Source organism: Plecotus auritus (assembly GCF_963455305.1).
Source record: "Plecotus auritus genome assembly, chromosome: 8".
In the NCBI taxonomy this organism is placed as follows: domain Eukaryota; kingdom Metazoa; phylum Chordata; class Mammalia; order Chiroptera; family Vespertilionidae; genus Plecotus; species Plecotus auritus.
Window position 1 is genome coordinate 14,312,279 of NC_137782.1, and position 21,913 is coordinate 14,334,191.

The following is a 21,913-nucleotide window of genomic DNA, read 5'->3' on the forward strand; positions in this document are numbered from 1 at the left end:
GTGGCTTCCCCATCTTAGATGAAGAAAACCCCAAATGCAGAAGAATCTAGGAACATGTGGAATTAATAGTCCCTCTATGTTTCATGAAGGTGTTCCCATCCTACTTTTTACATAAAGATTTATTACAACTAAAATAAGAACACATAAAATGATGAATCCTCCATTAAATTTTGAGGAAAAGTAAACTATTTACTTAAAAGCGAGAATATCTTCAGAGAAATCAGAGTTTCAGAAGAATTTCTAATGGCCAATTATTTGCCAAAGCTGTGGAATGGGGCTTCTCCACATAGATGGCAATGAATTATCAACATCTAAATTTACAAGGCCTGGCCTGTCCCTTCTATGTATACACAGACATCTAGATATGAAGTCCGTCCTGGGTTAACTGTATATCAAAAGGCCCCATCTCAACAGTTTAATTTAGCAATCTGATAGGACCCTCACTGCAGAATGTAACACCTGAGAATCTCAGTGTCAGCTCTTTGAAGAGGGTAGTCAGTGCATTCACACCTGGGAGACACTGTAACTCTCCCTAATGATGCTTGGAGATGGGTCTCTATAGCAGACAATGACCTAAGAACCTCAAACAGTATTCTTAAGACTCCAGTGTATACTCATCAAATGACTGGGGCCAAACTGAGCTCCACAGAAAATGAAAACAATCTAACTGATCAAATATTTTATTTTATTTTATTTATTTTATTTTATTTTATTTGGGGGGGGGACGGGGGTGTGGCTGTGTATTGGTTTTAGGACAGGCTTCAATAGGGATAATAAATAAGACTTCAATGATAGCTCTTAACCTTTTAGAGGAAGAATGAACATCTAATTACAAAGTTAATCTTTTCTTTCTAGTTTGGAAAGAAAATGAAACTTTTTGTTGTTGTTGTTAATCCTTACTGGAGGATATTTTTTCCATTGATTTTCAGAGAGAGTGAAAAGGAGGGAGCGGGGAGGAGGGAGATAGAAAGAAAGAGAGAGAGAGAGAGAGAGAGAGGCATCGATGTGACAGAGAACATCTATTGGCTGCCTCCTGCACATGCCCTGACCAGAGATGGAACCTACTACCTGAATATGTGCCCTGACTGAGAATCGAACCTGCCACCTTTTGCTGTACCACACTGGCCAGGGCAAAAAGAACAAAAACATTTTTAAAGCCACAGAGACTTACTGTTGTCCCTGAAGATTAATGAAAGAATTAATCTTTCATTTCATTTTGAAATGCTGAAGAGAAAAAAGGTGGGAGGGGTTTGGTTATTAAATAATGGAGAAATACAAAATTTGTTAGGAAACATAATCAACTTTCAAATCAATGAAGGCCTATTGGTAAATGAAATCAGTTCGCTGTTTTTCTTCAAAAATAAAGAAGTATGAGAGATAGAAGCTGCTTTTTGCTGGTGAGGGGTCAGGTGTGTTGACAGTACACCTCACACCTCTGGGAGGGAAGCAGTAGGCACTACTTGGGACACAGACCAAGCTATCTCTCTAGTCCTCAAGAAGAAGGTCTTAGAATGAAAGAAATTAGCTGACTTGACTCCCAGGAAGGATTGTTTGTCAACTATTTCTAGACCCTCTTTCTTTGCACCTTTCTCTTGAACATCTAATTCCCTCTCCATTATTATCTATGCTGCAAACCTCTGGATAAGCTGTCAGTGGCATCAATGTTATTAATCTTCAGTGGCCATGTCAATGACAGTCACTGCTCATAAAAGTTCACACAAGGGATACACATAATAGAGGGGCATTAGGCCTTGAGTAGACAATGTAAGTCTGAGGAAATGAACAGACTGATTGTCACTGCTTTAATAAAAGCACAAAGCTCCTTTATCTGCTATATAACTTTTTATTTTGCACCAATGCGAGGTCTATTGCTTTTGGTACCAATTACTTTCATAAGACTTCAGGAAAGATAAATCTTTAGCTAAAGCAGTGGTTGGCAAACAGCAGCTCGCGAGCCACATGCGGCTCTTTGGCCCCTTGAGTATGGCTCTTCCACAAAATACCACGGCCTGGGCGATCTATTTTGAGGAAGTGGTGTTAGAAGAAGTTTAAGTTTAAAAAATTTGGCTCTCAAAAGAAATTTCAATCCTTGTACTGTTGATATTTGGCTCTGTTGACTAATGATTTTGCCGACCACTGAGCTAAAGAATAGAGAGAACAGAATCAACTTTGAAGTACTACTTGACATCCTATAAAAAAGGTTCCCCCAAGCACCAGAACAAAGGGACCCATACGTGACATCTGATGAGCCATTCAGACTATACCTTCACACAGGTGGAGCTGACTAGCTCACAGGGAGGTGAAACCCTGGGTCAGAGTTGTGTTCACTCTACTTCTCACCAACTGAAGTGCATGGCTACAGGCTGGACCTGTACAACTCGACTCGGTGGCAGCTTGGTGTAAAAATCGATCCTCTTTCCTGTCAAAATAGGACCAGTATCCTGAACTAGTCCAAGGAGGATGGGTGGTTGGCCTGCCTTTCATCTGGAATGAAGACTGGATACTCCTCTGATGTGTAGGTTCCTAATATAAGCCCAGAAAATGATATTCCTTCCGTGTTAGTCCATATGTCTTCTAGTTTGGCTCTGTTGTCTTGCACCCTGGTACCTTTATCTTCCACCTTCTGAGCCCTTGTGTATTGGAGCCTGAGTTCCTGGCATTCAAGTTTGGATGTCCTCTGCCACTCTTCTATGTGATCTTTGTTTGACCACTTCTGTCCTGTTCTGCACCTGTCTGGATAAGCTCTGAGCTTCCTGGATACTGTTGGCCCCAGGTTCATTATATTTTCTGCCTGTGACTTGTTCTGTTGTTAGCGGTCAGAAAATTTTACCCATTCTGGTTGCTCACCCTAAAATAACTGATCCTAGACATTCCTCGTCCCTGTCTTCTTATCCTGAAGACCTGCCACAGCCCTTGGCCTCGGCCTCAGCCTTTGCTCATTCCTCTCTGCTTTTGCACCACTTGAACGCAGCTGAGAACAGGGGAAAGCCCTCTGCTCTGTCATCTCATTATCAGAGCAGCTTTTTCTGCCCTAAGGGTAGGCGTGTCTAGTCAAGAAAAGAATTCCCAGGTAATCTTATTCACACTCAGAATAGCTAGAGAGCTGTACACACCTGGTAGGCTGGATGGGTGTGCCAACCAGGGACTGGGGACTTCCCCAGCTGTGAACAGCAGCCCATTGGATGAAGGAGGTATAATTTCTGTGTGTGAATGACTTGTGGCCTCAGATGAATGGTGCTGGGCTCTCTTTAGTCATCAAACACTTTCTAAAGGCCCACTGGGTGCCAGGCACTGCGTGAGGTAAGAGACTTAAAAAGCCTTTTTTTAATGGGCACCTACCTTGTATCAGGCACTTTACATCGATCGTTTCTAACCCTTCCAGTAACACTCTAAGGGAGTTCATTTCAGGTCCCCCCTTGACAAAGAAGAAAGCTGGAGTTAAATAATTTTCTCAAGATTGTACACCTACTAAAATAAAGAACAAAATTCACCCTCAAATCTATCTCCCCTCAAACTCCACATTCTTCCCAAATACCCCATGGTAACACTATTCATGCATTCATCAATTTATTCATTCACTGAGCAAGCATTTTTGAGAGCACACTGCAAGTCTGGGTTTCTGCTAGGTTCAGAGTGAACACATCCTTCACCAGAAATTAGAAGATCACTTTGGAGGAGCTCAATGGGAAGCTCTTTGGGACTTTAGAAAGCTGTCATTTATGTGTGACAGCTTTTAATTAAATAAAGATAATAGTAAAAGGTTCAGTCTAGTAATCTTTCGAAAGGAGAAGTGGTTGCCAAGTTTATGAAACTCTCAAAGATGAGGTTTTCTCCATATTTCTCATGGGCACTGAAGTGTATGAGGAATTGGATACACTTGAATGGTGACAGGGCTCTTCCTGCAGAGGCAACTGTAGAGACCAGAGGGCTACAAATTCTAACTACCCTCTTTTTATTTTAAATTAAAACCACTTCTACATAGGAGTATAAAAGTACACTATCCAACTAGGAAAAATATGTAAGCATCAAAACCAGAAATGCAAAGGCTTTGATCCAAGTGGGTTGAGGAACATTCTAGACAGAGTAAAAAAAATATTTAAGTAGTCAATACCCCAAGCATTGACCTATGGAAGGAAGAGTTATGCCTATTCTTAAAAATCTTCATTTTTATTCTCTACAGCCTCTGAGAGTCTGATCTCTATAGGAATGGTAAAGAATGAAATGGAATGGGAAAGGATAAAATATCAGAACTGGAAAGCTTCTTAGGCATCATGCAAGCACACGCCTTCGTTTGGAAGCACACCCCACCATTTGGTACATAAAGGAACTGAGACACGACATGACTGGCACTGTATCTGTGGCTGCCAGAGGTTCGGATGAAAGGCTAATGGCTGATTTGATTGCACTTGCACTAAACAGCCATCTGAGCCCAGAAAGAAACTGAGACACACACCTAGGCACTGAACTCATGACCTGAGAGACTCAGATTCCCCAGGTCAGTTATTTTGGGAAAGACCTCATCCAGATGCCAGCAGGGTGTAAAGGGCTGGAAAAAGTTTTATATGAACAAGAGTATGTATGTATCATCTTTTGGCAAACATAAACACTATTCCCCTAATGGCATACTTATGAATTACTCTGAGTTGCTGAAGAGATTCCAGTTCCGTTTTCCAATAACCTTTTTCTTTTCTTTTTAATTGAAATTTATTGGGGTGAGATTGGTTCACAACACCATACACGTTTCAAGTGTACAACTCAATAAAACATAACCTGCACACTGCATTGCCTCCAGCTAAGCCTCTTTCCATCCCCATTTACCCCCTCTTTGCCCACTTTTTCTGGTTTCTGAATCTACAGCGGGTTTGAAAGTTTCTTCACTGAGACCCAGTGCTACCATTAGAAGGACCTGCTGGGTCCTTCACCGGCGCAGAGAGTGTTTGCTTACAAGAGGTCACAGGGAAAGAGGAGACACATGGGATGCACTGACTTGGAGAAATGCCAAGCTGAAGAGTGCTTATAATTACATTTACTGAGAATGTACATGGTTCCAGGTGAAGCGCTAGGTCCCTTACATTTTTCCTTAATCATTCTTACACCCTGTGAGGTGAATATTGCTCCCTCCATTGCATGCATGAGAAAACTGAGGCTCAGAGAGGTTATCTAAGTTGAACAAGGTCACAGAGCTTGCAAGTACAGAAGCTGAGATTCATTTTCAGGTCTGGTACCTGCCTTCCCATCAGATGCCACTCAAAAGCACCCAGGGACTGGGTACTAAAAAGGCACCTGGGAACAGTTTTCCATTGCTGGGAAGCACTTCCCAAAGAATCTGGAGTGGCCTCTTCAACCAACTCCCATTGCTTCTAGTTTTCCTTTGAGGAATAATTAGTTTAGGAGAAATCCTAAATCTCTTCTATAGGTAAAACAGAAATGTACAGAGATGCCACTGGTACACAATACCACTACCCTGTGTCTTTCAATCTGCAGTCAAGAGAGCAAAGAACAAAGGGGAAAGGGGCTTTAGAGTCTGAAGGTCTTAGTGAATCCCTGTTGTCACTTTACCACTAAACTGCTGGGGACACTGAGCAAATCACTTAATCTGCTTCCTTCTCTACTTTGCTTCTGTAAATGTAGGTCATTATCCTTCAGTATTTCACATGTTTCTGGTGCCATGAAGTATAAGAAGGTATACAAAACTTTTACATAAATATAAGCTGGTTTATTGCTTTTTATCCTGTCTATCAGTTTAGAGAAGGACCCTATTCATTCCACAAGTGCAATGAATGAAATGCCTTCTTAAAAAGTCTCTGTGGCTATAACTTTTGGCAGATGGTCCTGTAGCTTATAGAGAGTCATTTAATGCACAGCATCCTGATTAGCTAATGTAGACTGATGCATTTTCAAGGAAAGTGAAGTCACTAAGATTGGCATGAGGGCCAAGTATCTTAAAACCCTGAATTGTTTATGGCGTAATGAAAAAAGGTATTATAGAGGAAGATGGGGAGGAGTATTTGCTGCAAGGGGAGAGTTTGTTCTCATGGCTGAGCTATGTTAGTGATTCTGAGCCCAGACTCCAGGGGCAGGCACACAATCACAGCCACTGAGGCTGCTTTTGACCTTGGAACAGCTCCCCTGCTCATGGTGGTGCCGTGTCACCAAGCCAGGGCTGTCCTCTGGGTTCACATGTGAACACATGAATCACCTGCAGTCAAGGAGGTCCCTGAATCCCTTCCAAGTCATGCTGAAGAGGAGGCCAGAACTGATGCTCAGTACACATGGCAGGATTTGATGCCCTCACCTCCATTGAATGCTTACTGGTTAAACTTGTGATTTCTGAGGGCTGTTTCTGTCCCTGGGGGTTTGCAGGAGACAAGCTCTGCCTCTTATCTGAGAGCCAGGAGTGTTATCTGAACAGCTGTCATCTGCAGAACGGCTCGTGTCAAATCAAATGCACTGGTTGAAGTACATCTTTTAGGGGAAACAAACACGGGTATAGGCATATCCACATACACAAACACGCATGCACACACACACACAAACCACACACTAATGAAATGATTAGGTGCAAGGCTGCTGAAGCTCAGAGCATGAGCCTGCCACACTAACCTGCTACTCTATAGGCCTATCCCTTGTCCCTGCCTGATCTCACGTCTAACTTCCTGTCTGAAACAGGACCTGCCCTGATACATCGTCTTGTGGACAGGAGTCAGCAGAGGCTGAAAAACAGAGGGCTTGTGAGTGATGAGCACTGACTTGGAGGCACTGGCAGCTGCCTTTGAATTGGGAAGAATCCTTTCTTCCTCAGGCAAAGGGGCTTTATCCTGGGCTTCTCCAAGGAGGAAGAGGCAGGTTAAAAAAATAAAAAAGATGACACAAAGGTTGCTTGTCACAAAGCGGAGGGAAGAGAATAGCTTCCCATTGTCCTCCAGGCTCTGGCTTCAGATGACAGCTGAGCACAAGTGTAATCAAATCAGCCTTTAACTCTTCTTCTGCATCCCCAGCAGCCACACACAGCTTCCACCCCAGCTGTCAGTCAGGCCAGGCGCTCAGTAACGCCCATGATTAGCACCTTCCTCAATTGAGAGAATCACAAACTGCTCAATGTAGCTGGAACTACACACCCATTAATTTCCACAGGGCCAAATGCAAACAGAAAATGAATGTTCCTGTACACTCTCAAAATTTTCTGTTCCCTGCTCAAATGTTAGGGGCGGGGGGGAGGGATCTCCTTGTCTCTTATGATCTCTTCCCATATTTGAAATGATACGTATGCTTGACATCCAACCAAATGGTTCAAAAAGGGAGACAATGAAAGCCCCTGCATCGCCCCCCCCACCCCACCCCCACCACATTTGTCAGTATTTAAGGCTTAATGAACTCTTGGCGAGTTCTCTCCTCCCGGCTTCATGTTTGTTGTTATTGTTTAATGGTGTCCAAGGCTCCAACATGCCAAGAAGACCTGCTCGTAATCAGAAATATATATTTATTTACCAGTTGGGTAATCTACAGAGAGTACATCTTTTAGAGGAAACAAACACGGGTACTTTCTGTAAGTCGCTAAATCACTAAGAACTACCACACCCAGCTGCTCTCTTTGTATTTACATCCTGGGCATTCTCCAGTGAGAGGGGACACTGTGTCCAGCCTGCCCAGCCTGCTCCTGCTCCAGGATAATCTCCCTCAGCTGTGTATGAATCTGGACTGAGGGGAGGAGGCTCAGGGCTCTAAGCCGATGGGTGCAAAAGATTCTCTACAAATGCACATTCAGAGTAAACAAAACCCATCAGGCCCCTGCAAGAGTTCGCTGCCTGATTGCACTAAACATCTCAATGGAATCTACAATTGGCAGAGTAATTGGCGTTATTATAGCTGATGGGGAATTTCTGATGCTGCCCAAGCTCTCCTTTGAAATAATACTCAGCCATTTAATTTGTCCAGCTCCCATGTAGCTGATTGCTCTTTTCTGCTGGCGTTTATCAGGAATAAAACGCACTGTCTCTCCAGACGCCTGCTGGCTGAGATTTCACAGGCATTTCTTTTTCAACATTCTCCCCACTTCTCTTAGGATCCCATGTCTCAGTCACCTTTACCAAGATGCCAATGAGTTAATAGGCTTGAGGCGGGTGAACCAAACTCTGGTTTAATTCTTAGCTGTGTATTTCCAGTGCCAGTTCCAGAGCTACTTGAACACTCCTACTATAAATAACATACAGTATTGGTGAAAGATAGGTAACCTTACAAAGAGTTGGTTGCCCTAAAAAAGGCTCACAAAAGTTGATAGCTCCAAAAATAAGACAAGTAATATAGAGACATCTTCATTATAACCACAAGACCAGAAAGCATCAGGGAAATAGTTTGGATACTTGCATTTCTGTTTGGGGGATCCATTTTCACCCCTGGTATACACACATCCCTGGAGTGGACTCTACAAGTATTTGTGGAGCATCTACTTTTTGCTGGAAGCACACAGATGCTGTTTTTTACACAATGCTCAATCCCCATTCCTCACTTTGCCATTTCTGTTCCTACCCAGATTAAGGGTGAGAAAGCCCAAGTTCGCCAGCTGTGTTTTCTCACTGTAGAGTCAAAAGGCAGGCTTTTGAGCACAGACCTCTCATTTCCATCAGCAAGCTATCTGCCCTGTCCACACGTGGGCATGGACTGCCTACCAGAGATAAGAGTCCTGCGGCCAGGATGGGTCCTACCTGTAGGTGCCATCTCAGTGCAGTGGTCCACAAAATCCAGAACCCACATCCTCCTGAATCACCTCTTGTCTCATTTTTTAATACAGAAACAACGGAATTTATGAGAGTAAAAGTCATTATATAAAGTTGCCTAAGTCCCCAAGCCTGCACACAGTCTCCTGAACAGCACCCATACATATGCCCTTAGTTCATTCCTCACTAATTTTCCTGGGCAGTGCATTACTGTGCCTATGATTCTTCAACAGTTGGAGCCAAAGTGATGTACAGAATTAGGCCGAGATCAGTGAACCCAAGACAGTTAGTTCAATACTCTGGTGGCTGAAAAGCTCTTGATACATTTGTTTAAAATGATTTTGAATACTTTTGAGCTAGTCCTCCTCCATGGGAAAGAGATAAAATGTTAATAGATGGTAAGGGAAGGAAGCAATCAATGAAGGTAGTGGTGGGTGTTCTTATCTCCCAGTCAAACAGTCCCTCTCCATCCCTCATCCACTCTCATCCATCTTTGTCCTCCCCATCCTCTTCGAGGGTCACTCTCGCAGGGTTGCAGTGTCTGCCATTGCTCACTTCGACTGGCAAATGTCATCAACAAACTGATGGAAGACCACGCAGGATCTAGATTTTTGTTTGTTTGTGGTTTATGTTTCTTTTTCCTTGTTTGCTAATCTCCAATCTAGTTATACTGTCTTGGGAAGCTGCCATTTGTGCTGTAACCCTGACTTCAGTGGTCCAAGTTGAATTTCAATTACATACCTTTTAAGAATAATAAGAATTAGAATGTGTATTTAGGAAGTGCTTACCATATGCTAGACACTGTCCTTTGAATCCTCCTCAAACCCCATCAGGTATGTGCCCTTTCACTAATGAGCAACTTATGAAGGTCACATAGTATACAGCATACCTGTGATTTGAACTTATCAGTTTGAGGCCAGAATCACTGCTCTTAACTCTTACATGATAAAGTAACGGGACATGTTCTCTGTGCTAGTTAGTGGATACAACAGGGTGGGAGAAATCTGTGTTATGTTACTAAATGAGCATCAATTTTTACTATATATAGTGATCTACGATGTCATAGAGTTTTCTTGTCTTGTGTGTCATTGGCTTAGGACACCTGTTGGAAACACAGTTCTGCCAGAGGATCTGACACACATTTTTAGGAAGGTGGGAGATGAAGAAGGAACATTATGTGCAGAGCTGGAGAGGGAGACAGGGGGCAGTCATTATCAGGGAAATATCAGAAAACCGTGGTGGAGGCTGTTGGCAGACTTGATACAGTCTCCAAACAAGCAGATGGCTGGAAGGTGCCGTTGAGAGCTGCAAGCTGTTCCACCAGGAGGGGCCCCTCTCTTGTGAGGGTCTCCTGACACCTCTCAATCAATCCTTTTGTTTGGTACAAGATGGTTGGAAAGGGGTTGGGTAGATAGATGGGTGGGAGGACAAGAGGGCTGAAGTGTGAGCCAGGCAATAGAGTTGCAAAGAACTTAAAAAGCAAACTTGCTTATTTGTTGGAGAGGTGGGCCTTCTTTCTCAGGAGGTAGATTTGAAACTACCTTGCTAAAGCAATTATGAAAAAGGTACCTTCTTTCAAGTCTTTAACTGTGGTCTGCGAATTTGTATTTTCTGTTTGTGAGTCATTCCTATACCTAAAATGTATAGAACGAAGTTATATATCATATTGAAATGTAGACACAGGGTGAGCTGATTCTATAACTCAATCTGCTAATAAACACATATCTGAGATTCATCACAAAACATCAATGGCTTCAGGCCTCAAGAAGCAGAATTACAGGATGGTTTTTAAGAAGCAAAGATTGAGACCTCTTTACTAGAAGGATCGAAGGGAAAAACAAGAACAGAAACTAGACACATGAAGATGGTGGAAGAAGTCACAGATTAATTAAACTTTGTGAATCTCAGGGGATCACAGAAATCATCTAATTCTGCACCCTCGAGGCTAAGTTTTTTGTTTTGTTTTTGTTTTAAATGAGGAAACTACAGTTGAAAAAGAAGAGGATGATATTCAAAGTGAACCCCCACTGGTTGTTGTCCTCGATTCTATTCTGAAGAGTTGAGCTTAAATCAGATTTAAAAAGGTTAAATCATTTTTTAATACCCTAGGACAGTGGTCGGCAAACTCATTAGTCAACAGAGCCAAATACCAACAGTACAACGATTGAAATTTCTTTTGAGAGCCAAATTTTTTAAACTTAAACTTCTTCAAAATAGACTCACTCAGGCCATGGTATTTTGTGGAAGAGCCACACTCAAGGGGCCAAAGAGCCGCATGTGGCTCGCGAGCCGCAGTTTGCCGACCATGGCCCTAGGAGAAATAACTTACGTTGATTCCTTTGATAAAGTAGAAAAATCTCTTTGTGTAAGAATAACCCTACCAACATTCGCCTATCAACTTCTCAGGCACGAACTTCTGCACATTCCTTTAAGTTAGGTCCATGTACACACAGCCCTCAGATGGTCAGGACATCTTGGGAGGAACAAAATATTCACTAAATTCTAAAGAGACTTCGTATCCCAAGAGAACTTATTAAAACTTCAGAATATTCCATTGAAAGGCCAGACACTCTGGAAACACCTGGGGAACTTCTCTCTCTGGGACCACATACCAATGCTGGTTTTTAAAGAAAAAAAAATTCACTAAAAACACTGTCAAAGCAGGAGGTGCAAAGAACGTATACCTGCAGTATGAAGCTGTGGATTTCCTGTAAGAAGAATTAATTGAGTCAGTTTGGGTTTTAGTGCTGGCTATGTGTAGACATGTGAGCAAATTATTTTTGTTAAAAATGGTCTACTACTGTCACAGATGTCCAAGTTTAGAAAGAAAAATAATTAAGTGGGTTGCCTTAGAAATTATTGGGAAAAGATCCATATTTTGTGTAGGTTTCCTACAAGTAGCCAGAAAGACACCTTTACAGGTGGAGCCATTTTTATTTTTTTGTAGGGGGAACACTATTCATAATATAAATATATTGTCATGAACTCACAGAAGGCAGCAGAGAAAAACAAGAGTCCAGATCCTACCCTTTTAATAAAAATAGGAAATTTTATAATTAGAACAGAACATCTCAAATGGTCTTTGGTGAATGACCAGATGTTTCAATTTACTTGGGTAAATACTATAAGGATAAGTAAGTAGGAAAATGATCACAAGCATGGATATCGTGGAAACAGCAAGTTGCTAGAAACATTTCTAAACTCTGTTTCTAGACGTATCTCACTATGAGCCAGTAACACACTCTTGACCGGCTGCCACTGGCTGCAGTCCATGCTCTGAACAGTAGTGAATCAAAGAGCAAAGATGCATGGCAGCAGATGGAAGGCAAGTCGAAGTAAGGCCTTGAGAAAAAGGCATGGATTTACTAAGCAAGAAACTGAACTGAGCATGAAGGACCGTGGAGATCAATCTCTCTCCTGATGTCAAGGGAATTAGGTGCATAAAGCTGGATCTTTTTGGATATCTCTTAGAGTCCATAAAGAATGCCCAGGTGTCCAACAGAGGAGGCCATGACCCCAAACACCAACACTAGCTTGTTTAAGATACTGGGCAAATCTCAACAGCTGAGTAGGACTAGCAGGGGATGAGCCTGTAGGCTTTACTGCATCCATTCATGGCCACATTTGCTCAGCTTGGACCATGGTTTCCTCCTCTGTGAAAGGGGAGGAGTCAGATGTCTGATAAGGGGGTTGGCGTGGGGTTTAAATGCAGGGGGCAGGTGAAGCACATGCGCATTCCTGAAACAGGGGAGACACTATTTGAATGTGAGGCCCTTTACCTTCTCTCCCTTCAAGACTTCCTCTGTATTGCAGGGTGTTTGTTTTGTTTTGTTTTTGTTTTGCTTTTTTTTAAAGGTTGATTTAGATCCCGAAGGAGGAGGGGAGAGGGACTTCTGAAAACACCAATATCTGGACTCAACCCAGACTCATTCAATGGGATTAGGCCTGGACTCCTGTAATTTTCATGAGCTCCCCCAATAGTTCCTATCTGCAGTCCAGGTTGAGAACCACAGCTCTGGGTGCTCTCTCTCCTCTTCCAGTTTTGAAATGGAGGGAGGAGGTAAGCAAGCATCATTGGTAGTAGCAGGACTTCCTTATACATTGCTCTGGAATGGTTCTTCACAAAATGGCAAAGTAGATATTATGTGATGAATTCAAAATAAGCCAACCTGTTTTCTTCATTGCTGTGTGTCTTAGATGAGAAACTACATGGCCAACCTCTGCCTCAGCTCAGTTTCCTCCTGTGTAGAAGGGGCAACTGCCCCCAGGACTCTTTCATTGGGAGTTTGGGGCGAAGGGAATGAGAGCAACAAAAATTCTTCGCCAAGATGGAAGGATTCAAAATGCTCTGCATTAATCCCGTCTACCACCCTAAAATGTATTAACTGCTTTTTTCTAGAACTTGACAAAGGTTAAGAAAATTTAGGATGATGTACACAAGTGAGGGTGAGGTTGATTTTCCTGGTCATATCAGTGGTAAGTCGGGGTTTAAATGATCATAACCATGGGGATACTCTCTAGTTCAAGGTGGCATTACTGAAGTGGTTAAGAACAAAGATGTTGGAACCAGACTGCCTGGGTTCCCATCCCAATTCTGCCACTTAGGGGCTTTGTACATAAGTTCCCTGTGCTTGCTTGTGATAGGGAGATAGTATTATTGCTGATTTCACAAAGGCCTTGTAACAATTAAATGAGATGATGCATGTAAAGTTCAAAGAATAATTTCTCGCATAAGCACAGTTTTCCTAAGTTATCAGCATATGTACTTAGTCCAAGGCACTGTGAGCAGTACTAACACCAATCCCTGAGCTCAGCAGGGCTGAGTGCTCTGGGAAATCCAGAGCTGCCATCTCAATCTTTACAACTGTTGGTGCTGAACTTGCAGGCAGCGGGTGCCCATGTGGAGTAGATTCAGATAGTGGTGGTTCTGTTGAAAAGACATGATCAACCCTAGATGAACAAGCAACCTGGGAACTCAAAGGTTTCCCACTAAAAAGACACAAGCTGTCAGAAGCCCCAAACTATCCAACCTGCTATGCTACTTCCCAGTGTAGGAGCACCCGTCTGTAGCAATCCAAACCATACAACATGATCCAGCCATGGGCTACTGTCATGGCCCCTTCTCCGCTTCACCCTGCCTTTTCTTAGGGAGATGCGCACAGCTAGGATTTCTTTCTACTCAAACTCCACAGCCATATCTTCCTAAAAAGTAGCTTCTCTTCACGGAATGTTTGGGGTTCTTGCATTAAAACCTTCTGGGTTAAGACCATGGAGCCCAAAATATTTTGCAGATAATAATATCCCCTGATGACCTATGAGTAGAACTGATTGTGAGGCTGAGGGGGAAAAAAGGAAGGTTTTGTTGAGGGAGAAGAAAGCTTTCCTCCTTTGAACATGGTGCTATTATCATACTTAACCCGGGGATGAACACTGCACCTTCTGTCTGTGCATCCTCTGGTCACCCTCTGTGGTAAACAGCTAACCCTGTTTCTCCAACCAGCCAAGCAGCAACTGAGCCCAATGCTTCTGTCCTCATATACTTTCTCTGGCCTTTGTCGCCTCAGCAATATCCCCACAGGGACCCATGGTCAGAACTATTGCTGGCTCCTCTCTTCATTTTATCACCCTACTACCTATGGCATGAGCTGCTTGCCTCACAATTCTGGCTCTTTCCCACCCTCAGATCTTCAATGGCTCCTACTGTCTTCAGATGGATGGCAAATTCTAAACTCAATTCCAATTCAAACAAGTCTACTGTAAAATGAGATATTATGATAATCAGAGAAATCTGAATATGAACTGGGTATCGGAAAATATTTAGGGAATCTTGCTGATTTGGGTAGATGTGACAATGGCACTGACTGTGACTTTTTAAGAAGCCCTTAATTAGTGAAGTTTACTTAAGCATTTATGAGTGAAATAGCATGGTAAGTGGGAATTTTAAAATATACTGCCCCAAAATTAAAATTAAAAGTAAAAGTAGCTGGGAGTATTTATGAAGTAAGAATGTCAAATGATAATGACTATTGAGGCTGGCCCAGGAATGTGTTCCCATCAGCTCCGGAAAGCTGACTGTCAAAAACTTGGCACGCAGGCTATTAAACCACTAGCAACTTAAAATTGGTCAAGGTGAGGATATTTACACCACAGAAATGGGCACAAGATACAAATCAGGACTTTTTAGCATTATACCACTGAAGTTGGATAATAAATAACAGAAGTTGAAAAACATATGGAGTTTTATTATTCTATTATGCCTACTTTTGAAATAAGTTTGAAAACTTCAGTAATATTTATTTTTTTTAAAGTGTGACTTTTTTCCCAGCGTTTTAAAACCTTCTGCAATATGACCCCAACCTAATTTTCAAACTAAAATCCCATCATAGTTACGCCTAAACCAGATGAATTAAAACGCTGCAAGTCTCCAGAATACACCCAAGCATCTCACCCCTGTTTTGGTCTTCATTCAGGCTGCCCCTGCCCCAGTATAAATTCATTACCTCACTTCCTTCTCACCTGTCTTGGCCCAGGTACAATGACACCTCCATCTGGAAGTCTTCCCTGCTTGGTCTATAATATATTTATTTTCTCCTTGAATAATTTAACCTGCACATCTCTAACAGAAAGAAGAAATTAAATTCACTGCATGTGTGGGCCCCATCGTGTTAAGTTGTTTTCACACACACTGTCTTATTTGATCCCTTGCAATAATCTGTGAGATAAGCTGCACAATTTTTTTTGCTTAATAAGGAAATTGAGGATTAAAGACATTAAGTAATGTTCCCAGGGTTACAAAGCTAACATTAGTGGCAGAACATTCCAGAACTGTCAACTTCTGGGGAAGAGTGTGCACAGCAGGAAGCCCCACATAAAGGTCTCTCGGGAAGACTCTGAATGAAATGGTAACTCAGTGACCAAAAGCCCTGTTTTCTTCACACTGGAAAATGTTTCCCTGTGCATTCTGATTTATTCCCTTCCCCTTTTACTGCAATGTTCCCTAGGCCATCACAGCAATGGACATTATAAAATTTTCTTATAAACTTCTACTCTTTATAGGATACCTATTACACTCACCCCCTAAGATCCTATCATGAGTCACACTTGAAGTACAACGTAATTTTTTCCTGAAGGAAGTATTGGTTTGGAAAGTAGGAGAGGACCAAGTGCTTCTGCCAGTGGGGGATAGGTTTTTTGCAAGGTAGCTTTCCCAGAGTGGTGGTTGGGCATGTGAAACATGCATCTGAGATTGGGTCCGATATGGATATTTATTCACCACATCCCAACTGGGACCCTTGTAAACATGTGTACAAATGCCCATAGGCACACCCACATGGGCACCCTACTACAAAGTTTAAGCAACCATCACATTCCTGTAGGAACTAAGAAACAAAGAATAACTAAATGCCAAGAAGCTGGGATGCTATTTGTGTCCTAGTTGTGGGCCCCGATCTAGCATTTGCCTTGGATCACTCCTGCAGAGCTCAGCCTGCAAAAGGAATGGAATGTCTAACAAGAGGGGAGTGGTAAATAAATGACGGTACTAGCAAGCGGACAAAAATAGCCAGCTGCTAGAAGATTTTCCAGTGACATGGGAAGCATGCAAACAAACAAGAAAGAAGGTAACAAAATAAAGTACGTGAAAAATGATATCAATTTTCAACGACCCATCCATGTGTATGCCTGTGTACATTAAAGATTGCAAGAACACACCCCCAAATGTCATTATCTACACTTGCAACAATAAGATATTTTTTCTTATTTTTCCCCAAAATTTCTTTAAAAATTCTTCTTATAATTAACATCCATTACCACACAGTTACAAATTTTTTTTTCCTTGGGATGAGACTTTTAAGATCTATTTTCATAACAACTATCAAATATACAATACAGTATTATTAACTATAGAAATAACAATGGTTACCATGATGTACATGCCCAAGGCTTATTTATTTTATAACTGGAACTCTGTACATTTGACCACCCTCACCCATTCCGAATTTCTCCAGGGAACATGGATAGCTTCTGTATGGAGGGGAAAACAGGATAAAAAGAAACATGGAGAGGAAAGCATGATTGTTCAGCTTCTATGAAATGGAATGAAATGCCTTCTTTTACTCCTTTTGGGACTGGAGAGGGGTGGTCTGGCAAAGGGAGATGAGGGTGGTCATTTCCAGTCATCCAAAGCCCAGAAAGGAGGGATTCAGGGGTGTCTGTCCCATCAAAAGGCAAGAAGAACAGGGTCTTGATAAGTGAAAGATGTGTCTGGAGGGGAACCATAAGGAAGATAAGAGTCTGGGAGGTTTTGATGTGAATTTCAGAAGCTCTTTCATCTGTGCCTTTAAAACTTGTTGAAATAGTAGCCACCTGTCAGCCCCAGGCCTGATTCTAAGACACAGTCCTACCCTCTGTGGTCTAGAGGCCAAGCTCACTGAACTCCCACAGCAAACTACAACCTCAGGATCTTAGCATCAGCCATCAGCCTACCTGCAGAGCAATGTGTTTACTCCACCAATGAGCAAGCTATCCTTACAAACTAACCACCCTGGGAAGAATGGCAGATAGTCTCTTCCTTACCTCCTCCTTTCTCTCTGGAAGCAGAAAGGAGGACAGCGATAAAGAGACAAATGAGTCTAGCCCAGTGGTCGGCAAACCGCGGCTTGCGAGCCACATGCAGCTCGCGAGCTGCGGTTTGCCGCTCTGTTGACAAATGAGTTTGCCGACCACTGGACTAGACTAAATGTTACCATGTAGTTGGAAGCTGTGAGGATTAGGCAATTGTGGCATATTGTGTGCAAAGAGGAAAAGGGTAGTATATGACAGTGGTCGGCACTCATTAGTCAACAGAGCGGCAAACTGCTGCTCACGAGTCGCATGTGGCTCGCGAGCCGTGGTTTGCCGACCACTGGTCTAGCCTAACTGAGTTGCCCTTGTCCACATTTTCCAAGCTGAGAGTCATCTAAGATTAGCAAGGAAATCATGACAATTTTCCCTAAGAGGTTGCAGCAGGATCAGGAGTCAAGCGGGGGGAGGGGGGGGAGCCCTTTACAGGCAAGTGATTAGTGTGGACGGTGTGAAAGCTTACAAGCCTGATTACAGTTCCCCCAGAGAGGGGTCCTCAGCGAATTCCTCTCCCGAAAGCTACTGATGGTTCCTGGAAGGGAACAGACCCATGAATATTTGTGAACATCAGGATGTGTGGGACTCAGTTTCATCTAAAACCCAAAGAGAGAAGGAAAAAATAACATCAGAAGCCAACAATTTGGTGCAGTGGGGCTGGGAGGTGGGGGTGGCCCAAGCACATGGGCAGTATGGTTTCTGATTGGAAAAGAACCCAAAGGGTGGTAGTGACTTGAGACACATCCAGGCCTTTCTGATGCAGGAATAACACTTTAGAATTAACTCTGATCTGGGCATTATGTACTGGCCACAACATTCCCAGGGCTTCCTGGCCTCAGGAACATGCATCCTGAGGAGTGAAAAATGTGGATGTATGCTCCTAGCTTTGGGGGGCTGACATACAAATGGGATAATGTGGAAAGGTCAGACAGAACCAGGGGAGTGAGCCATCTGTACCAGCAACTGTGGGCTGGTGGGGGGAACAGGGAAGCTGCCTTTCTTGGATCATGGCCTCGCATGTTATGGATGCACCAATATATCTGACTTTCGCTTCTTTTAATAATTCAGTTTAAATAATCTAGAAATGTGGCATGACAAGCATGGAGAGAATGTGATCATTTCAGAAAGCAACGATGCCAAACCCCCCACCACACACACACACCCACACACATACACACACACACACACATGCCTTCCATAAACTCAGTCTCCACTGGGTACCCTTTTTAAGCCTCAACACAACATCATGCAAAGCATTTCCCCTTTTATAAATCTTCAGACAAAAATAAATCATTGCTGGGATGCTACTGTGTGTGAGGTAGGTGTGGAGGTAGGTGGGATGTGGGTAAATGTTGATTTTCTTTTGTTTTTGCTTGGCATTCCCTGAGCTCCCCTGGAAGTTTATGTGACTACTAGAGGCCCAGTGCACAACATTCGTTCACTCGGGGTGGGGGGAAGGGTCCCCTCAGCTGGGCCTCTGCCCTTTAGCAGTCTGGGAGCCCTCAGGGGATGTCCGACTGACAGCTCCTGCCACCACCACTGGGCTTGCCAGCCATAAGCCCAGCTTGTGGCTGAGTGGCACTCCCCCTGGGGGAGCACAGTGACCACCAGGGGGCAGCTCCTACGTTGAGTGTCTGCTCCCTGGTGGTCAGTGCGCATCATAGTGACCGGTCATTTCGCCATTCGGTCGATTTGTATATTACCCTTTTATTATATAGGATGTGAATAAGGACTTTAATTAGTGAGCAGTTTTCCATAGTTAACAAACAGGCTTCCTGATTACTTATTCCTAAGCCTCATCACATCACTGACAGAAGGATCAACAAGCTGTAATGGGAATACCTCAAAGGGTGCAAGAACTTACCTTTGACGCACCAATGGAGCTCGCTATTCTGTTCATTCTCTCTTTGTAGCCTCTCACTTCCCACTCACTGATCCTGTCTCTACAGAGCCACACAGCCTCATTGCAGGATCTACTTCTCTTTACTTCCATGCTCTGTCTGCGCCGGGTCCATGGGGAACACGCAGACTGTGTGTCCGGTATGAATGTGTGTTGGTGCTTATCTGTGTGTAGGCAGTAAGTCCCCTTCTAGAGACAGGGAGGATGACTGCCCATCTTCCGTGCTGTCCAGGAGGTCCCCAGGGAGCCCTTGTCTGGGCCCTCTTGCAGTTTACTCATGGTGACCTCTAAACAGCATTCTGGCCAGAGCGAGTTGTGGCTCATTTCCTAACCAAGATCAGCAAAACTAACCAAGATGGGCTGAAGTCGGAGATGAACTGAGTTGCCAGACCAATGACTACAAGGCATGTGCACACAAAGATTAAACAAATGTAACTATCCTGACCCCCCCCAAAAAAAAAAAATATAAAAGAGAAATACAGGGCAATACAGCAGCCCACTCCACCTTCTACCTCCTTGGTTTAATCAATTCCTAAGTGAAGTCACCCACCACCACACATTCCAAGCATGTTGGTCTATATATCCCCCCAGTATAAAATATTAAGAGAGAGAGAGAGAAGATAAAGGTGTTTTGGTCATGATGAGATGAGAGGGGAGCTGGAGGGAGAAGACAAGCTACCAGGTCACTGTCAAGGTTGGCACTTTGAGTCAGAGAAGCTGGAAATACAAGGGGGCAGTTTCTGCCCTGATGCCAACTTTTTTACTCATGAATAAACTGGAATATTTCACTCTCCCAAACGTCATGAAAGGTTCAGTGGAACTTACCTGTGGCTGAAATCCTTTGAGGTCGCTGGCTGCAAGGTCACTGGCTGTGAGGAGCTGGAAAAAACAAAGGAGTTTTCCTTAGTGAGAATTCTCAAAGTTTGCATAGAGTCAGACTATCCTGAAGATGACTGATCAGCAATGGACTTACCTTAGACTAGATCTGGAGCTAAAGAAGCAGAATCGTTAAAGGTAAGAGCCAGGAACATCAACTCAAAGACCTTCTCACCTTGTGGCCACCACATCTCTGACTGCATTGTCCCTCTCTACTGCCTCCTACCTTTCTCACAAGTGTCCCCAATGCTTGAATTAGAGATCATGGTCTATGGAAGTACTTCAACAGATCCAGCCTCCCTGAAATTGTAAGTTCAATTACAGGAGTCTAGAGATGTATACATGTCTTAGGAAGAGGGTACCTGACTTCCTTCTTACTATCAAAGTAGCCTGTGATACCACTAGCTAAAGGCCTCCTTCTCCTTCCCCTCCCCCATTCCCTCCTCTTCCTCTTTCTTCTTTTTTGTTAATCAGCCCAGTAAAAATGACCCTTTTCTCTTCCCAGCTATATGTGACTCAGTTTCTCTTTATCATGTGTTTTTTTCATATCTACTATTTACATATTCATAGCTCATGCCTCAAATTATCATGCACAATAATTTGAGTCAAGAGTCAAGTTCATCTATTTTTCTGTATCTTTGTGTTTAATCAATAGTACAGGGTAGCCCAGCCAACTTGGCTCAGTGGTTGAGCATCAAACTATGAACCAGGAGGTCACAGTTCAATTCCTGATCAGGGCACATGCCCGGGTTGTGGGCTCCCCAATGTGGGGCATGCAGGAGGCAGCCAATCAATAATTCTCTCTCATAAATGATGTTTCTGTCTCTCTTGCCCTCTCCTTTCCTCTCTGAAATCAATAAAAAAATTTTTTTAAAAAAATAGTAAAGGGTAAAGGTGAGGTTTTAATATTTTTGCATCCTCTCCAAAAAGCACTTAGTTGACTCATATGATTAAATAATAAAATAATAACATTCTGTATTTTTGTGCAAAAATGCTAAAGAAGTGTGGGGTAAAGAAAAAAGGGCAGATTATTATTTTGATTCAAGGAATGTGACTACTAGCTTTGTTAGGCCTGGAGAGCATTTGCGAAAAATAGGAAAGATTTCATGTTTGCTGTAACAATATTATGTTTGGTTTGAGAATGAGAGGGAGTCATGCTGGACTCCAGGCCTCCAACCTTCAGAAAAGCTCAACTGGGCTTTTCTGGCTTCTCTAAATGACTTTGCCAAAAATAATGGGGAGAGGGGTGTTAACACTGGGACAGAGCAGAGAGGAGGTGGAGAATGTCAAAGCTGTACTTTCTCCCCACACCAAGGCCTGAGGATCAGCTCTCCATGGACAAGGTCCCAAGAGAAGATGGCACCATCTGACAGATCCAGTTTGGCCCCTCTGTTGGTAATGCAACAGTCCAACCACAAGACATGAGGATGTCTGACCAGACACTAAAAGCCAAACATTATGGGACTTAGTCCCTGCCTTTAAGAAACCTACAAGTTGGCCAAAGGATAAGGCGTGTATATCAGTGTGAGCAGAGTGTAGTAGGGTGTAAGCATAAACATGTGGAGGTAAATTAAGAAAGGTCAGGGTGGGGCTGCTTAAATAAGACAGAGTTTGAACTGAGCCTTGAAAATTGAAAGGTGGTAGATCGAGGCACCTGAGGTGGGGCAGCTGCAAGAACAGAAACATGAAAAAAAGACTCCCAGTCCCAGTACAGCACCCATAGCATTTGCATCTACCTATGGCCAGCCATAGCACACATTAAGGGGACAGAGAGGAGGGCATTATAATGCATTAAAGATCCACCGCC

The 21,913-nt window shown here is 43.1% G+C and overlaps 1 protein-coding gene across 2 annotated transcripts in view; it reads right to left on the reverse strand.

Annotated features, from left to right (window-relative positions):
* Window positions 1-21,913, reverse strand: part of SETBP1 (SET binding protein 1) — a 355,347-nt gene that overhangs the window by 156,703 nt on the left and 176,731 nt on the right. For both annotated transcript variants that reach the window (XM_080684674.1, XM_080684675.1), the window contains exon 3: window positions 20,056-20,109. In XM_080684674.1, the coding sequence (XP_080540800.1) occupies window positions 20,056-20,109 (54 nt within the window). The remainder of the gene's footprint in view (window positions 1-20,055; window positions 20,110-21,913) is intronic.